Consider the following 19702-nt stretch of genomic DNA (forward strand, 5'->3'; position numbering starts at 1 on the left):
ATAACTCTAAAATATTGGTTAGAGAGCAACAAAATGTGTCAGATGCGAAGTTATAAACCAGACATTAAGAAAGAAATTGCTCTTTTTTTGAAATGACCAGATTGTTGATGAAAACAGCAGTTCTTCCAAGCAGATAACAGGTGGTGTTGGTCTACTGCTGTAATTTTTTATGTTTAGCATATTAGTTTGGACTCAAGTTACCTTATTAAAAAACTAAAGTCACACTATAACATTAACTGAGCAGAGACTGTGGTAGATCTGTTTTTTCAATGGAGACTGGTCGCTTTTACAAGCACAGCGCCTTCAGTTCCTCGTTTGAAAGAGGTGTCTAATGGTGGATAAAGCAGTAAAAAACTTCTAAATATAGCATACATAAAAGCAGTATTGATTTTTCAGGAGGATAAATGCAATTTGGTGTGGACTCCATCCACAGGAGTGCGTTGGTTAGCTTCTGAGCCGCTAACCATCATTGTAGGTAACACACAGACTGTGGATCAGGTCCTCAAACAGTCCCACTTCAAAGAAACCAAAACGTGTCATTGGGAAACTGCCTGCTTTTAAGAACAAACTATGAAATGTCAGTTTTAATTAGAGTGACTGCAGTATTGCATGTCTATATTTACTTATATGAATAAAGAGATATGCATAGCATCATATATTGCCATGTACAAATATTAAGACATGATATTTGTTCCATTTTCCCCAGTTTGCGAGAACACTATTCTCACAGTTTAAATATGTGAAATCATTTAAACATAAAATAACAAATAAAAAGCACTTATAAAGCACATGCAACGCTATTTCTTCTTTGTTTGCTCCATAAAAGTTTTCCCATTTCATTCCATATAAATAAAGTTCCCATCTGGCTTTGGCTAATCTGTATTTCTTCTGGCTTTCTGTCAAAAGGCTGCTTGTTCAGAGTTAGGCTGAGACTTACCTACTAAACTTGATGCCATGTGGGAGATAACTGGTTGCATAAAAGCTGTGTCTGACATGCTTCAACAAATAAATTCCAAAGAACAATCAAAATATGTTGACCCAACTAACAGGCTCACAAGCCAAACATGTCGAAGTAGTGCATGTTTTACATACTTAATAAAACACAAGCCGTCATAACGCACATTCTCATAATATTTACATACATTTGAAAAAGCTTTAAACTGCAGAACTAATTAACCAGTTCAGCTAGTTTGTGAACACAACCACACATACATCACAGTTAATTATTAATGAACCCCCTTAAAGATGTTCAAGGACTTTCATTTCACCTGTGGGTGGGAATAGTTTGCATATTTCAGTCATACAAAATGCAGACAGCATGCGGCAATGATAAATTCACAGACACTCCTGCAAAGCTTGTTTGAGTGTTTCTGTGACTCTGCACAGATACTCAGTTTAACTTGAAAATCCACACTTCCCGCTAAAGTGTTGAATCTATCGCTTAATAAAACACACCAATAATTTTATTTATCCAAGAACTGCATATCAACTTAAAGTGGACCTAGTGTGATTTGCATATTAGCCTGTGCTTTTAAAAAAACACTTCCTTGTTAAAAGTTTCACTGGCTACAGTTCAAAAGCTGCCCTCAACTCAAGCGACAAAAAGCCACTCTGTTAGATATGAGTCGGACACTAGAGCCAAATATGCATCTCGTCTCATTACTACCAGCAAGCATTTTAGGTAGTCAAAGGAAGCCAAATGACAAGGCAAAACCGTTACCAACAAGAGCTTGAACTAAAATTCACTTCCTGTCTTTACGTGTGTTCGGCTGCCCGCGGGGCCCTACCCCGCTATACAGGAATGCAGCTGTCAGACAAAAAAGCCTATGTGGTTTAGCCTCTCAAAAGAGGGATATTAAAAGAAGAAGCTTGTCAGGTTAAGATACTTGGTTTAGATTAAAAACACAGACGTGTCAGAGCCCTTAGGCCCCTGAGCATTCACCTGAGCTAGCCTGGTACATGAAAAAAAATCTTCAACTCTGCTGCTTAAAACAAAAATAGAATGACAATGTGTGTGTGTCCCATGGAGAAGGGGAAAGGGAGGTTGTTTTGGCATGTTTAAAAGGGGGTGTGCGCTGATGTGGAATGGCAGCTAAGACAGACGGCGGGTTACACTCCTGTGCTCAGTTCGGAGAAGGGAGATAGCACAGCAGGCCACTGACAGAGCACGTTTTACGGGAGTGTCTGTCTGCTGGAATGCACGCTCCTTCAGGCTGAATTACAGCCTGCATTCAAGCTGTAGTTCAGGCAATTTGACTTGCATTTACACTAGTTTTCTAGCATGCTAAAATAACTTGTACTACGGTGCTTATGCAGGAAGACGTAAATGTATTTGAATACAGGGCACTTGGGGAAGACAACAGTGAAGCAGAGCAGTAACGTATCCAGTCAGAGCTGATGTTCCTTTAGATAAACTGCTTTGTGAATGTGTCTTTCTACACCTTTTCCATCTGTTAAGCCCAACAGATAAGACACAACTCAACAGGCATTGATTTTCATTGACCATTCAGACTTCCGTTAGACAAATTAGGTACTTGCCCCAGGTCCTTCTTTGGTCAAATATAACCTATGGATCGTATATCAAGCAACCAGACCCCACCCTGATCAACACAGCGAGTGCAATATCTCTTTACAGATTTACATTAGAAGTGATTGCTGCAATATTCAACACATTCTGGACACCTTTGCCTCATCAAAGCTGAAAGGGAAAGAGGAAGACGACGTGCAACACCATGTTAACACCAGTTGTTGCTCCCGTGTAAATTGGTAGCTTCGACAGATCCACTGTGGCTACAATTGATGAGATTATACGTCTACTTTGCCTAAAAACTAACTAGGCTGATCGACTAATCATCCCTGACCTGGATTAGCCAGTGAATTAGACACAGACACGTCCACATCAGTCCACGTTGTCTTCAACAACAGTGGACACGAAAAATATGACAACGGGACTATACCGTTCTCTTTATAAATCGTGCGTTAATAGATAATTTTTAAATACACACAATAAGTCTGCCATCGAGGTTAAAAACGTTGATTGTCAGGTTTCGTCAAAGCAGCGGTTGGAGCCAGGCCTAGACTAGACATGGCTCTCCGGAAGCACTGTGAAGTGCTGGTTGGGGTAAATCCGTACCACAGCTTGAGGCTATCATCTTTGGGACAAAAATACAAATTCCGGTCCCTTAAGATAACCCACCAATACCACAATGCGGTTTAATTTGATTTTAGTGTACGCACTGTTGTGCCGCCGCCTTCCAGACGTGAGTTAGCCGTTAGCCTGCAAGGCTAGCGAAATACCTGTCCAGCTGGGGTGTTCGATTCATTCACAAAAATATGTGAAATTTGTAGTTTTTGGGGTGCTGAAATAAGTTGAGTCACTGCACCACTCCACGGCAGTGTATCAGCATTAATTTAAGAAAGAAAGATACGAAAACGAGAAGGTTTCGGTTCTTACCTTGTCCAGACAATTCACTTTTTCCGTGGGGTAAACGACTAGATTACATCTGCTACACAACGGATTCATGTTGGAGGAATGCTCTTCTAGCTAGTTAGCACAGAAAACGCCGATGATACTGGTCGTAGCTGTGTGCCGTCGAGTGTTTGCTCCGAAAAACAGCTATAATGTATGATTAGAAGCAGTAGCAGACCAACTCTAATCTAGTTGTATGTAGGAAATCCAGGAGGTTGTTGTCGTTGTAGCTGCACAGCTGGCTGTCAGTCCACTAACCAGAGACGGAAAGCGCGCTCCCGCCGCCCCCCTCTCTTCCTCCCTCGACTGCGCGTGTCCGAGCAGAAAGGGAAGAGGTTGTGTAGGAGGATCCGTTTTTTTTTTATGTTTGTTTTTATTTCCGAAAAAGAAAAAATATTACTACAAAATAAGGAACGAGAACATTCGTACATTTATATATTTAACTGGGACTATAGCACTGTTTTACTTGGAAACGAAGCAACATTATTTCAGTTTTCTGTAACAGTATGAAGGTCCAATCGACGCCTGTGTATTTGCATATCAAACTTAACTGTATTTGCGCCATCTGTGCTCGCATTAAAAACTTGTGCGATCATCTTTTCTTTTTTTGTGCTTCACCAGTCCAGTTTTCTCACATCAAATTTTACACATCTGCCACGTTCACTGCACTACATGCCCTACTTCACTGCTCATGTGATCCTTTTGTTTAGAGTGACATCTGCTGACAAAAGAGTTGCACTGTATCTGCGTATCGGCCTACATTATTTAATGTGTGTAGCCAGCTGCAACATTAGACTATTTGTTTACACTTATTTTATGTACAGCATAGAAGAAAAATGCAGAATCTTTAGTTCCCCCCCCCACAAAGCATGCATCTCCCTCCCCCCCCCACAAAGCATGCATTTCAAGCGGGAGTACTGTTCAGGAAATGATAGGGTTACATTTGAGCAAGACAAAAAAGTGGAACTCAAAAGCATCACAATCGCAATCAAGAGCAGCAGGAACTGAAAGTGAAGCTCACTCTCTCATATCTTTGCTTATCTGATGAAAAAACTGCAAATTTTATGTATGTCAGCTTAGTGGCATGCATTTTACAGTGTAATGCAGTGGAGGAACCTTACATTTCTAAATAATGTTCAACAACAGCACCATCCCTTTAAGGTATGTTTTTAAAAAAGACTTTTAATCCTTTATTTGGAACTCAATTTGCGATGTAGTTATTTGCACAACATGCATGATCCATAATTCCCTTCACATGGATTTAACATGGCCCGGCTTCAACAATGCTGTCTTTTTCATGACCGCCTCCTTCCACTTCCGTGTAACCAGACTCTTGCTTTTGAAACTTCAAGGAGGGCCAGTAGCTCTTGCGTCGCTGAAATGCATCAAGCAATAATAATACTCATATTATTATCATTGTTTAGAATATGAACATCAGCTTGACTCAGACTGAACATGTATAGGATATGTTTTGAACTCACCTGAATGAGGTAAAGTGGTGATACAGCAGAAGGATGGTAGCTGATGTAAAGAGATACCAGTATCAGGGCCAAGAGCAGCACCAGGGCAGATGCTAAGCCAGCGATCCAGCCAGTGTTAGCAAACCCAACGCTCTTGGTTGAAGAATCAGTTTTTACATCTGGAACTAAGACAAATTCTTAAGAATCCATTCCCAAACCTAATCTTACCAGTTTCTACAAGTGGTACTCACCACTACCAGTCTTGAAAACTTGATGTTTAGATTCATCTGAAAGTAAAAGTTTAAATACTTATCCCATTGTAGATTCTGTTTGTCGTTTTTACTGAGCAAACACACAGAGTTTAGTTCCATATTCTCACCGTCACTGTCACAGCCCTTTTGTCGTGGAGTCAGAGAGGTAATGTCCTCAATCTCTGGCGTGATGGAGGCCCCAGTGGAGTTGTCATTCCTGGAGTAATCCTCACATGTTGCGCCTTGGCTCTGCCAATACAGTTGACAGTGCAATTAATGATAAACACATGTTAAAACATGGACAACACAATACAATAAACTGATATTTAGTCCAACTATACCTCTTCTGCACAAGCATAATCCAGCCATTCTTGTCTGTGTCTGTCCATGCCGTCTGAGCATCTAAAACAGGAGACATTTAAATGATTATTTTTCTAACACTGTCAGTTTGCAGAATTCCCCACTCACCTCTGCAGTACGTGACACCAACTACAACCAGAGGTTTGGCTGGCTGAGAGGCAGAGCTCACAGCTGTCATGCAGAAGGCAGGCTGCACAGGGAAAGAAAAGGAAAACACTGCTGATTTTTAAATCTTTGCATGTGGAAAGAAATCTCTGGAGATTTAGATATTCACTTACTAGGCAAAGGAGTGAACTCAACAGCAGAGTAGTTGGTAATCTTTGTAACGTCTATCTCAACTCGATGGTACTCATAGATCATTTGCCGTGGGAGATCTGAAATGGAAATATTATGATTTATATGTGTTTTTTTATGGTAGCACTTTATTGTAGTGCACAATTATTGCTGACCTGCTGACTGAGAAGACGGCGACATGACCATGAAGGCATCAGATAACCCAGCTTTCACTGGGTGCTCAGCTGAACTGATCACGTCTACCGACAGAGGTATCTGGTGAAGACAAAGAAGTTTCGCTTAATGCTTGCAAAAATAAGATCAAGTGACCTGATCTGAGAATGCCAGTAAGAGCACAGAGCAGAAATGTTCCTCACGTCTCTGTAGCTGAAAGTGATGGTTCCTGTTTTGTAAAGAGCAACTTGAAAGGTAAAACCTCCGACTGACTCTTTGCCGGGGATTCTGACATGCTCCCACTGGACCACAAAGACCTCACCTGAACATAATGAAAGCCAAATAGAAATCAAACAGAAAGATCAGACAATCTCATACTCAAGGACATGTTCAAATGTCAGATGGTATTATACCATTATCAAGGTATTGCACAGTGGATTCTTTGGAGTAGCTGGGGTCGAAATTAGCCATTAAAGGGGCGATGTACTGTGTTGCAGTCAGCATACGGTGAGTAATGTCCCCTGTGAAGATAAACCCTGGAAAAAGGCCAGAAGGAAAAGATATGTAAGACTTGTGTACAACTTACTGCACTGCAGAAGGTCACTTGAACGTCTGTTAGAAAATCAAAACGTACCTCCGGTTGCTATGGTAATCTGCCTCAGGTAATGTCCATAAAAAGGAAAGTCAAAGGACAGGGCAACTCGCTGCAAAAAGAGAAGATTCAAACAGACACAGACAAAAGAAGAGATTAAAAAAAATGATTTATCTGTCATAAAAAAAAAAACAGATTGAAGAAATTTCTTTGTTGTCATGTTTTGATTTGTTATTCTGCAGTTAAAAGCACCCCAACTGCTCCTTATATGGTACAAAGAAGCTTCAAAATCTCTGGGAAAACCTTTGTTTTGGACAAATCTCTCAGTAAAAAGATTTGTTCTACTTTCTTTTTTAAAAAGACTTTCAGACTGCTCCATTTCACACAGTCTTTTCTACTTTTCTTCCTTTGAATGAGAAAGAACAAAGGAATATAAGAATTTAATATGGTCATCTCAGGCACACAGCTCTAGCTATGAGCACAGAAGCAACACCCACTTGCTGTACATGAGGGGCAGCTAATCAGAAGAAATGATGGCCTAAAAGGAGAGTGGCTTTATGGGAAAGGAGCTGCATGGCTACATGAAAGATCATATAAGATAAATATGCAGCATTCTGAACTGGGCAACATGCTGAGCTTCTCTGATAGAGTACAATAATAAAAATATGTAACTGTAAATGAGCACAATACTCAATTTTATAACAAGCTGTATTTCTAATGTGACGAAAATCCTGTATGTTATCTTACAAGAACTACATCAGTTTGTCATGACCAAAATCTAAATAAGGGGGCACCCGGATTTGAACCGGGGACCTCTTGATCTGCAGTCAAATGCTCTACCACTGAGCTATACCCCCTATGCGTGAGCTTAGCAACTGGTCTTATCACAACACATTGGGTGTACAGGATCTGGACATGTGACTGGAAGCAGCCTGTCTGTGATTAACATTTTCCCAGCATGCTGTCTGATGTAATTGTTTTTCAGTGTACTAGCTGAATTATAGCGACAACTTGGCTTTGTAAGTACAGACAGTTGAACTGGCTGGGTGTTAACTTTCCAAAACAGATATTCTTCTAAACAACTAACATTCAAAACACTATAATTCATGCCTAAAACTTATCATGACTAGGATCAAGAGCGGGAACATGATCCTGCTGTAACCAAATATAAAAATTATCATGTTCAATTTTAGTTGCAGCAACATCAAAACACGCTTAAGCTGTTTTGGGACTTTCCAAATGGCTGTCAACTCTGTCTTAACAGAGGTATACATTTTCAATGTGATCTGAGAAGTGAAACAAGTGCTGTTTCACCATATATAACCTGGACATCTGCAGTGGCAAAGTGCTGCAGTTCTGTTTTTTCCATCAGTCCACCAGTGTGTGAATGTGTGCGTGAATGGGTGGATGACTGAATGTGTAAAGCGCTTTGGGGTCCTTAGGGACTAGTAAAGCGCTATACAAATACAGACCATTTACCATCAGTCTTCACTCTTTGTAGTTTTCACCTTTCTATATTTAAAGTGTATTATTATATGTCAGTTTTGCAGCTCCTCACATTTACCAATATGTTAATGTGCCTCAGCTTCCATGCAACCACATATTTACGAGGGAACTTCATCTTGGCTTGGTCTCATATCAAATGTTAAAGGAAATTTTCAGGTATTTCTAATTAATGTAGAATTATTAAGTATTTGCCAGGTTGCAGGAACATATTATTTTTATACTTCAGCTGGATGATGAACCAAAACTGTCAGTTTTAAAAGAAATACGGGGAAAAAATACAGTAAAAATCTGGAGCAAGCGACACTTGCTGGCCAATTTGTTAGGTACAGCTTGCTAGTGCTGTGATGAATGCTTTGCCTGGATTCAGCACTTTGCCTGCTTTAATTCTTTGTGGCACAATTTCAACAAGATGCTGGAAACAGTCCTCATAGATTAAGGACCATATTGTCATTAAAGCACACAGTTGCTGTAAATTTATTGGATCTCAAAGGTATTCTATTGGATTTAAATCTGTTGATTGCAGAGGTACTCGCTGTTGTGTTCAAGAAACAGGGTTAAGTTGATCTGAGCTATGTTGTGGCATGTTATCCTGCTGGAAGCAACCATTTGAAAAGGGTGCACTGTGATCAAAAAGAGATAGACATGGTCAGCAACAATATGCAAGGTGACTCATGTAAATAATGCTCAGTTGGAGTTGGTAGTAAGGGGCCCAAGGTGTGCCAAGAAAATATCGCCCACACCATTACACCACCACCAGCCTGAATATTGGCAGTGGCAAGGCAGAAAGGATTCATGCCTTGATGTTGTTAATGCCAAATCCTGATCATACCATTCAAATGTTGGAGTAAAAAAAGGCATTTTTTTTTCAAATGTTCTATTGCCCAATTTTGGAGAGCTCACGTGAATTGTATTGTTTCTGTCACCCGTTTGCTTCCAGCAGGTTGTCTTGAACATGGAAATAAAGAAGCAGTTCAGCTTAACAAAGTAAGCAGTGCATATATATTTAGGGGGCACCCAGATTTGAACTTGGGACCTCTTGATCTGCAGTCAAATACTCTACCACTGAGCTACACCCCCATGCACAAATACCAACTTTGTAGACCAGGTGTAAAGAAATGTTGTAGTGAGCCACTTAGTCTACAAACCAGGAGAAATTCTATTCAAGGGTTCAAATCATTTTAATTTTTAATTCTGTAAAATTTCACTTCATTATTGCTTTTTATGGGTTAAGAAAGAAACAGAAAGTAAGACAGTTCCCTTATGTCTGTGTGTGAGACTCACCACAGCCTGTTTGTATGAATTTGACAGAATGCCATGGACTCTGACTTGACCATGCCGGACATCATTCATGTCTATCCACAGGTTCTCAGTACGTTGGTCCTCCGGACCAAAGATGCGCCATGTGTAATATTTGCCAGAATCCTCCTTCCATGCAGAAAACAGAAGAGATTAGAGCTTTAAAAGCATGATGTGTGTTGACAGAGTATGTCACAAAAGGATTAAAAGTTCCCAGAGAACACGGTTAAATAATACATTTCAGGTGTTGGGCACAGCTTCTCCGTGTAAGCAGAGAAGAGTAAATGTTTCTTTCCAAAAGAGGGCAGTGTTTAACTCCAACTAAAACAAATACAACCAGGTAAGAGCCAAGAACATATTAAATGCCACAAACCATTACAGTAATAAGGAAGACTGTGGTGTATAACTTACCACTACACGTGTCATGTTGTCTGGGAGGGTGGTGATGCTTAGTCCTCCACCCAGAACTGCCCTGCTCACTCTAGTGTGGCCCGAAGATGACCTCAGGGTTCTATAAGCATTGCTGTCACCTCCATTAGGCTCTTCGTGGTGCTGTGGGACCACACTGTACCAATCATCTGTCCAAAATAATGCATATGATTTTACAGTGCTGCCCTAGTCAGGATGCATTTCAGATTATAAACCTGCTGGTTTCATTTCACTGCCTTCAAAAATAAAATGCACATGAAACACTTCATTTTTATTCAGACTGAAGGTGTTATGGTCATGCTTAGTGCTCAGTCAGTCAGCCAAGCCGGTATCAGCTGTAGCCTTGTCAGTTAAATGCCCTTGTTGAATGAAAATAATTGGATACAAATAATATTTACTGACGCTCGGAAAGAACTGTCAGACCCTATAAACAAAGAAAACCATACTGTAGTAAGCAAACTGGGGTAGGTAGGACTTGTTTTAAAATTCTGGGTGTTTTAATTGACAACTTGTCTTTCTTTCAAGCCACAAATTCCTGGTTAATTTTAGGTGTTTATTTTAACACCATCCTGTAATTTCTTATGGAGTGTGGAAAATGCATGTCTGCTGGTAGGTTTATACTGAGAGTTGGATGTAAACCTGTGGACATCTTTGTCCTTGCACAACGTCTGGAACCAGTGCAGGTCTACACATGAAGCCACACAATGAACAATGTCTCCTCTCAGCTCTAAAGAATCAGTTCAAAGATAATGGCAAAAATAAATAAATACAATTCAATTAAAAAAAGGCTCTAAATAGTCCTTGCATAGTTTGCACCTGCCATTTACCTGTTGTAGGAGGAAACTGGCTTCATTATGCAGTTCAGATAGTTCACTTTGCTACCAAAGGACCCCCAATCAATCATGTGTTTCTATCATGCTTAACAGATGTTACTAAGTTCTCAAAATTATTTCTAGGCCTATATTTAAGTTCCTCTGTCTTAATCTTTTCCTTTTATGGCCTAGTCAAAATACACTGCTGCGTTTTCAGCATCCTAGAGTGGTCTCCTAACTGTTAACCTTGCCCTTGGTGTTTTGTAGGTGCCATCTAATGATTTTCAGTTGTGGACTAGCAAGTTTTTCAAAATAAAGTGATTTAAATGTTTTCCTGCTGGCATTTGTCAATCAATTCTGGTTTGAATCAGCTTGCATTGTTTAGTTAGGGGATAACATCAAGGGCAAACCCTTTCGTGCAATATGGGTTTTTTTTTGCCAGTTTTCCTGCCTTGAAAAATTAAACCTGGAAAGATAGATTCGTACGGTGGCCCCTAGAGACAAAGCACGTACAAACTCCAAAACACATGCAAATTCCAAAACACTTGCAAACTCCAAAACACATGCAAACTCCAAAACACTTGCAAACTCCAAAACACATGCAAACTCCAAAACACTTGCAAACTCCAAAACACTTGCAAACTCCAAAACATGTGCAAACTCCAAAACACGTGCAAACTCCAAAACACATGCAAACTCCAAAACACTTGCAAACTCCAAAACACGTACAAACTCCAAAACACATGCAAACTCCAAAACACTTGCAAACTCCAAAACACATGCAAACTCCAAAACACTTGCAAACTCCAAAACACATGCAAACTCCAAAACACTTGCAAACTCCAAAACACTTGCAAACTCCAAAACATGTGCAAACTCCAAAACACGTGCAAACTCCAAAACACGTACAAACTCCAAAACACATGCAAACTCCAAAACACATGCAAACTCCAAAACACATGCAAACTCCAAAACACTTGCAAACTCCAAAACACATGCAAACTCCAAAACACTTGCAAACTCCAAAACACTTGCAAACTCCAAAACACATGCAAACCCCAAAACACAACGGAAGTGCTCCAGGACGCTAGGGGCAGTGTTGAGCTCGATTTGCAAAATAAACTGCAAGTTTGTCTGTATGGGACGGTCTAGTCTCCGTCGCGCTTCCCAGGTTGCCTAGCAACCATGATACTAACCGCTGGAAACGTGTCATACAACTTGGTTTGACAGAAATGAAGGAGAACATATTTTGTTCATTTGTTTGTTTGTTTCTACAAGAGCTTTGTGTGATTTGATAAGTATCTGAGGCTGAGACCACAGGACAGTAAAACATGATTTTTGGGCTTCATTTCTGTACTGAACAGTCATTTAAGATTAGTTAGTAAATAACAATTAGCTAATGTTGTTCATGAGACTAAAGTCATATCACTTTGGTAATGTAAATATAATATGGCCAATATTATAGTTATTATATTAATCATTATTAGCTATTACAGCAGTGAACATGAATTCTGTGTCAAATACTGAGCCTCAGTACAGATTCAAGTTGCAGTTATTTATATGTCTCATCACCTTAAATCTTCACTCAAAGACAAGTATCTTTGACAGTGCATATATAGGTGTATCATATATAAGAGACAAATGTTGTTCCTTCAGTATGTTGGCATTACTAAATTTGGCTCATTGCTTACATATATTTATAAAAAGAAAATGTACAAGCTGTGATAACTGTTTCTGATAAAATGAAGAGTAGGCTGATATATTGAATGTTCCTTTATTGGGTGAGAAAATCAGACCATGTCATAACTGCTTTAAGTCATACAGAATAGATATCAGAGCCTTAAACAGGCTGACTTCTGCTAAATGGGTCAAACTGGGCAGAAAGTCTACAAACACATAACATCCTTATAGAATATGATGTAACACTATAGATCAACTTACCTCAGAATATGTAAAGCATATAAACAATTACAGCAATATGATGCAACAAACACAGCAGTGCTACTAATCCAAAATACTCAAAGCTTCATAGAACTGAAACAAACATTTATTTTTAGGTCCATTCTGCTGCTGATACATACTTTAGGTTTCTGAATATTAAACTTTTGGCTGCCTTTCATAGTGTGTAACTTGAAGGCCTTGAGTACTTTCTCCCACACTGAAAACACTGGAATGATAACATTATTTGAACATTACCTAATAAGACTGATTCAGGACAGACAATTAGTTATGTTAAACTTTCCTAGCAGTCCTTCAAAAACAGGGAACAGTCTGTCTATTCTCTCCATCTGTCAGCTGCTGCTGGCTCTTCCTCCTCCTCTTCCTCACACACTGCTGAGTTTGTCCTGGTGGATCATCAGGGGTGCAAAGCCTCACAGGTGATGTGCAGCAGTGGGTCCCTCAGTCTGTCCTCACTCTGGACACTTGCAGTTGTCACACATGGAAATCAAATGTGTGATAAGCTGCAGGATTCAAACACAAGTGTAACTTATAAATAAACGTTCATACTTTTATTCCACAATCAGAGAGAAAGAAAAAGAGAGAGAGTGCAGGACTGCTACAAAACAGCACAAAAGAAGGAGGATTGTGTTATTACGAAACAAGAAGAGTTCCCAGATGGTACAGTGGACACATGTGTGACTCCTGTGATTAAAGCATCTTTCTTTCAGCTTAACGAGTGAACCGTCAGCTCGTTCAAACACACGTTAAAGTCCGTTTGGCTGGACACCACCGAACAGAGGCAGCAATATAACATAGCTAACATTAACAGTGCAGTGAATCCTGCTTGTGCCGTCATATTCAGGACTGCAAACCGAGCAGCATCACTGACTTTCAGCTTGTTGTGTTTGTGGATATATGACTGACTTTAATTATCCATAAAATCATCACATTCTCTGTAAGATTAAAGTCAACTATTGAACGGCGTATATTTTGAAGTAAAGGCTTTAAAACCAAGTTAGTACAAACATCGCTAATGTCACATAACTTTCCCGACATGTGGCCAACAGTAATGTTTTAATGTTCTTCATTATAAAAACATTTGCGCATAAATAAGTGACATAATATTCAGTACTTACTTCAGAAAGTTTACTCTTCGGCGGCTCCGCTTCCGCCGTTTTTTTCAGCAAAATTATCCACACCACCGCTGCGCTATGAAATCTGGGAAATTTGGGGCCATGAAGGCTACACCGACCCATCCTTAAAATTCAGGGAAATTAAGGACGCATTTGAGGGCCGCATTTCGAGCAGCCTTTGAATCGGGACAGCCTTCGTCGTGTCGCTGTGACGTAATCGGCCTTAAAATGCGGCCTTTAAGGCTGCAGACCCTGAATTGGGATACAGCCCAAATCCGTTCATTGGTACTTCCTGGCTTGTGTAGTTACTAGGTAACAAAAGCTCAACACTGCCCCTAGCGTCCTGGAGCACTTCCGTTGTGTTTTGGAATTTGCATGTGTTTTGGAGTTTGCAAGTGTTTTGGGGTTTGCAAGTGTTTTGGAGTTTGCATGTGTTTTGGAGTTTGCAAGTGTTTTGGAGTTTGCATGTGTTTTGGAGTTTGCAAGTGTTTTGGAGTTTGCATGTGTTTTGGGGTTTGCAAGTGTTTTGGAGTTTGCATGTGTTTTGGAGTTTGCAAGTGTTTTGGAGTTTGCAAGTGTTTTGGAGTTTGCATGTGTTTTGGAGTTTGCAAGTGTTTTGGAGTTTGCATGTGTTTTGGAGTTTGTACGTGCTTTGTCTCTAGGGGCCACCGTAGGGGGATTCATCTGTCTACAGTCATTGCTCTATTTACGACAGTTGATTGCGGGATTTTTACCTAGATTACGGGACACGACGATGACGTCACGCAGCAGCCTATATAAACCCCCGGCAGTGCCATTTCTTTGCTGGGTGTCTCATCTAACCCTAAATGAGGGTCGTCGCCTGTACGTAACGTTTGCTGTTTTGGGCTTTCAGCAAACTACAGGTGATTTTTTTTCAAGTAGCGTTGGAAAGGTCGCGGGTTATATAAAAAAAAAAAGCCAACTTAATCACCCCGTCAAGCTCAGTTTCCTTTCAGAATCACCGTTAATGTATTGCCGTGGTCAGCCCGGCTGCCGCGAAGAGTTCGTCTCTGTTGCTCCGGTGACTTCTTGCAGGGAGTCTTCGCAATTGAGCAGATTAAAAATGAGCAAGGTAACTTGCCGGACCTGCAGTGGTCCGGCTGGGAAACCTATGCTCAAACACTCCTTAAACTAACATTCAAACGCCATAATTTAGGTTGTTACTTAGGTAATATGGACCTGCTTGCTCTCCAGGTCACGCTAATCCTAGCAAGTACTGCTAACTCATCCATGAGCTAACGCGACAGAGAAGATCTTAAACGTTAACACGGCTGAACTGCTGAAATGTTGCAGCTTCATCGTTAATTGAATTGAAGCTGGGACAATACTATGCATTTATTTTTCTTTGCAGCAGTAGAAACTAGTTTCAGCTTAAGTCAGGCTAGCCACCTGCAGCCTACACTATCTTTTGTATTAGTTATCAAAATAGAAACTGCTAGTGCGTTGGTATGGAAAAGAATGATAGTCATGTTTTAAAAGCAAGCTAAAGCCACCTGTTGCAGTGACTCAGTCTTGCACACCTGAGTTGAATATACCATAATGCAGTCTAACATCACGGCTGTGTATTGTAATTTACCTGGAAATTTCAGTACAGATTTTACTGTTTTCAAAAGCTCAGAAAGGGTGTATGTAGCTGGAGAGTGAACTCAATCTGTTCACCATGTGTGTTGTTTAACTCTTGTTGTGCTCATGTTGTCAAGTCTAATTGAGGACAATGGGAGGGCTCCCTTGCATGCAGACACCTCCCACCCCACTCTGTTAATGAGAAAATTAACAGAGTAGATCTGAATCCTTTCTTGCTGCACTTTTCCATAAAGAAGCCTCAGCAAAGAAAAATCAGACAATCATCAGGAAAGCAACATTTATATATTGACTCAGACATTTTCAATTTGGCCATAATTCCGTAACCGAGTTTCAATGGGTGCCAGTACCCAGTGGAGCTCCTCTCTTGCCAGCGAAATGTCAGTTGATGTTGGTTTGATGCCTGCGTTTCTGTCTTGAGTGTGGGAGGAGAGCTCAGGCCTGCTGGTCCCTCAGCTTTGTCCTGCCAAACCCCCAGAGTTCAGACTGTGTGGGACACTGGTGAGGCCTGCTTTAAACATCGCTCTGCATTCACAGTTATAATGCTGATGTCTTCCACAGTCACCAAAGCTACAGTGTGTCATTTAACAAGTTTCTAAAGTGGCAGCTCAAATGTTTTAACCTCATAGGGAACTCATTGTATTTATGCTACTCTCCACCCTTTCAATCAATTAAGTGCTGCGTCAATGTGTTCGTGGCAGCTTGTATATTACGCCTAGACGTGTGATTGCTGAGCACCAGATCCACCCTGTAGTGGCATCTATGAGGTAAGAGCACAAATGATGTCTGCAGTGCAGCAGATGGACATATTCTAGTATAACAAAAGCTGGGAGGAGTGCATGTACTGAATATGAAGCTATAATATCTACTTGGGTCATCATGACCCCCACCAGGCATTTTATTGAATTTACTGGCAGACAAAGCAGTGAGATTTGAGTCAGACTCTGCAAGTGAGCTGAAACTGCATAATGCAGTCCAGTCTGCTTGGTGTCTAACAGCATTTCTTGGAATAGATTGTGTAGTGGAAGAAAATAGAAACCCCCTTTTCAGTCATGCTTTGAGATTTAATTTCAAGATTCACTTGAACTAATTTGTAACACTGGAATTGTCTTTGGAATTGCAAGATATAGCTATAAAAACTGTTTAGACTAAAGTTAGGCTGATTCTAAAAATTTTGAGCCTTTCGTTAAAATGTTTAAACATATGGCCAAACATTTTAGAAAATGAATGGAAACCTAGCATATAAATGTTATTACTTCACGAAAAGACCCACACAAGAAAGGAGGTGCAACAGAGAGAGGATTGAGCAGTGACTGTGCATCGAGATTTGTTTTGTGCGTCTTTCTGGCTTTGTGAAGTTTCGGGTGATTCCCTGGTTAGAAGGTAATACCTGAGAAAATTAACATTTGCACCGAGTTTGGATAAAAAGATATTAAAGAAGGAAGCCACAACTGGTCACGTATATAGATGGAGTTTGATCTAACTTGATTATTTAAAAAAAGGTTTGTTTGCTGGGTTAAAGTTTAAAAGAATAAGATAAAGGATAACCAAAAGCCTCATGAGGTGAAAGAGAAACCTCCCCCCCCCTGCACTAAATAGGCAGATGTTTTGGAATGAAAACTGATCTCTGCCCACTCTTTTAGGAGCTACCAAACCACAACATTTAGCTGCCTTTTTCTGCAAGTGGTCAGCTCAGTGGTCTGAGAGGACACACCCTTCCTGTGCAGAGGCTGAAGGATTTGGCATGAAGCACCAAACGTCCCCTGGTTCATTTCAAGGAGCGTGTCTGAATTGTAGAAGTGCAGTTTCAATAGAAAGCACATATTAAACTTGAAGTCTCCCAGTTCTAATGAGATAGCTGATAAGTGGACCCGCTCTCATGTGCTGGCATGCTGCTGCAATAGTTTAATGATTTTAGAGGAACGTCCTTTAAAAATAACACCCAGAATATAAAACATGTCAAACAATAACCCCAAGAGGGTGCAACAAATTTCATGTTGAGCCTTTAAAGACAAGAGACAAGTCTTTGTTAAGAAAACAAATGTACTGATTACCTCACTTTTCTTCTGCTATGGAGAAACAAAATCTCTGCGTTCAAGACACCAAAACATTATTTCTGCTTTTCATTTTCAGATAAAAGAAATGAATTAAGGAGACAAAGCTCAGACCGCAGCTATTTCATATACAAAGCCTTCTCTAAATAACTACATAATTCATAGTTGCTCAGCTGTTGGCAGATGGCTGTTTTTGTTCTTGCCACTTTCCTAAAACGCATCCATGTTTTGCTATCGCCAGTGACATTACACATGACTTTTATAAAATAAGGGCCCGCAGACAATAACATCCTATCTGTGGCTCAGTCTTAGAAAACAATCCGTCACTTTGTTTCTCTTTCTTGTAATATTTTTTTTATACTTTGCTCCAAAATGCCTGGATTAACTTCAGGCTATTTGTTAAGCAAACTTCTCAGCAGGACAAATGATTGGAGGCCAAACACTGAGGTCATTTCTGGGTGCACGGTTCTTTTCAGCTCAGGCCTGTGTTTTTACAGTCTGGTTCAGATGATGTTGATGGCTTTCGGGCCAAAGTCATTTTTTAAAAAGGTTGAACTGTATATAATGTTGAGTGGCAGTGCAGATAAGAACCAATAAGGAGGATTATGCTAGATCAACAGAGACAGTTGACCCCTAATGTTGCAAGAACATGGAGTCCCTCCTTCGCAACACTATGATGCAGAAGAACTCTCAAACTTTCCGCTGTTTTAATGAAATAAGCTTTCTGATGAGCTCTATCCCGAGGAAGAAAAAGTACTGACCAATTTTCAGTTTATATCATATCTCTTTCTCAGACAGCTGTTTTAGCTCAGGAATCGCTGAAAGGATGAGCTGGGATGCAAGAAGGGAGTTTCCAGAGACTAACCATTCAGACTCTCAAATCAGCTAACATGTTTCCCAACCACTACTCGACATACTTGTATATCTCGCGATGGAAATGCAAACGATAGACTCACGTCGTCCATGCAGCAGGCTCGTAAAAAGTTGTGCCAAACTTGCAGGGATGCAAGAAGAAAAACAAGTCTAAATCTAATTTTAACCTGAGACGGGCTGTTTGTGGGTTGCTGTTTAGACTCTGTCGCATGCTTGTGGAAGAGGGTATTTTTATTGTGCCCTTTATTGTAAACTAGTTCATTCACTTGTTGTGTGTAAAATGAAAAGGGCATGGTATACCCATTTGCTGCTCCATAAAGATTCCTACTGAAGTTCTGTGGCTTAGAGCAAATTAAATTAACACGCAGAGTCGCATGTGCAACATCAGGATAAAAATTTTAAAAACACACATTCTGTAAATAAGAATGGCTTAGCTTTAGAGTAAATGGGAAAATTACTGTTATTGCTAATCATAAATACCAGTGCACAGGCTTCAAAGCATACAGCAAATGATTAAAAACAAATTTATATATATATATATGGAGAAGCTGCCAGAGAAAAATCACCTGCAGGCTTAAGCATCTTTGCGACAAAATCAGGCAAAATAAACAAAAGCATTAATGATGATGCATGAAAAAGACACCGAAACTCACCTGTCTGCTGCTGAACCCAAACTTCAGCAAGCTGTGTTTGGGAGAGACAGAGAAATAGCATCACCAACCTCAGACACATGTTTGACCTCAAAAAGACAAAAGCAAAAATGACAGCCTCGTCTCTGCTCCTCTTTTCTCCTCTTTCTCCACTCTCGATCTCACTGCCGGCACACACCACCCTGTTTGTAACTACACCCCTTCTCTCCTCCTCAACGTTGTTCCCCTGCTGCCATGGTGATTGCAAAGACACAGAGATCAGCTCGCTGGGGTCCACAAAAGGTCTGGACCTTGAGTTTGCCTCCTTTCTGTTTATATTAACCACACAGCAACTCTGCTCATTCCTCAGTGAAGTTCTCTGGAATCACAGCATCATTCAGAGAAATAATAAAAGTAAGACCAACAATGGCAGCAGCAGAATGGCGCCTCCGTCTGTCCAAACGGGCTGTGAGGACGGTCAGAAATCTGACAGATTAGACGTGGCGATCATGATGCTAACAATGCCAAACCTAAAACCTAAACATCGTCATTAACCTTTCGTAGCCCACATGGCACACAAAACTTTCTTTGTAGGAGTTTAATTTCCAGCGGTTTTGTAAAAGGCCTGCTTTAGATGACATGCAAACTGGCAAAAAGCAAAGTTTGCAAGTAATGCGGTTCACTCCAACACCTCTCTATTTAATTATCTCTATCTGCTATGCGAGCAAACATGGAATCTTTGGCAGGGAAAATGACAGCTGAGAGTTTATTAGATTCACAGCTGGAGAGATAATGAGTACCATGTCTCATAATCCCGATCGTAAACACAGTATACAGCATGACAGCAG

The 19702-nt window shown here is 40.3% G+C and overlaps 2 protein-coding genes and 2 non-coding genes across 5 annotated transcripts in view; all 4 read right to left on the minus strand.

Moving 5' to 3' along the window:
* lasp1 (LIM and SH3 protein 1) overlaps positions 1-3783 on the minus strand; it is a 34650-nt gene extending 30867 nt beyond the window's left edge. The window contains exon 1 of the mRNA XM_084925339.1: positions 3455-3783. Coding sequence (XP_084781465.1) covers positions 3455-3523 — 69 coding nt within the window. The 5' untranslated portion in view covers positions 3524-3783. The remainder of the gene's footprint in view (positions 1-3454) is intronic.
* An 848-nt stretch (positions 3784-4631) lies between these two features.
* Positions 4632-19310, minus strand: LOC146388192 (plexin domain-containing protein 1-like). Of its 2 annotated transcripts, none has more exons than XM_084925338.1 (14): positions 18879-19310; positions 9793-9959; positions 9367-9510; positions 6622-6691; positions 6401-6523; positions 6191-6309; positions 5990-6089; positions 5819-5914; positions 5649-5730; positions 5522-5582; positions 5309-5429; positions 5181-5216; positions 4951-5108; positions 4632-4844 (listed from the first exon to the last, which is right to left on the minus strand). In XM_084925338.1, the coding sequence occupies exons 1-14, from the start codon at positions 18955-18957 to the stop codon at positions 4731-4733; spliced, it is 1470 nt and encodes a 489-aa protein (XP_084781464.1). In that variant the 5' UTR covers positions 18958-19310; the 3' UTR covers positions 4632-4730. The 2 variants fall into 2 exon arrangements, with proteins under 2 accessions (XP_084781464.1, XP_084781463.1); XM_084925337.1 differs by having other exon boundaries at positions 4951-5114.
* On the minus strand, positions 7365-7436 carry trnac-gca (transfer RNA cysteine (anticodon GCA)). The gene has a single exon. It is a non-coding gene; the product is annotated as a tRNA-Cys (tRNA).
* Positions 9091-9162, minus strand: trnac-gca (transfer RNA cysteine (anticodon GCA)). Its single transcript has one exon. It is a non-coding gene; the product is annotated as a tRNA-Cys (tRNA).
* Positions 19311-19702: the final 392 nt, after the last annotated feature.

This window comes from Perissodus microlepis, chromosome 4 (genome assembly GCF_051167445.1).
Source record: "Perissodus microlepis isolate ML-2025 ecotype Zambia chromosome 4, ASM5116744v1, whole genome shotgun sequence".
NCBI classification, from domain to species: Eukaryota; Metazoa; Chordata; class Actinopteri; order Cichliformes; family Cichlidae; genus Perissodus; species Perissodus microlepis.

Bases quoted from the DNA above. Each gene is read 5' to 3' on its own strand.
- LOC146388192 (XM_084925337.1), bottom strand. From the start codon at position 18,957: ATGTGTCTGAGGTTGGTGATGCTATTTCTCTGTCTCTCCCAAACACAG. The intron at 6,090-6,190 runs GTGAGGAACATT...TGTCTTCACCAG, and splicing joins TCACTTTCAGCTACAGAGAC to ATACCTCTGTCGGTAGACGT. The intron at 5,583-5,648 runs GTGAGTGGGGAA...CTCCTGTTTTAG, and splicing joins TGGTGTCACGTACTGCAGAG to ATGCTCAGACGGCATGGACA.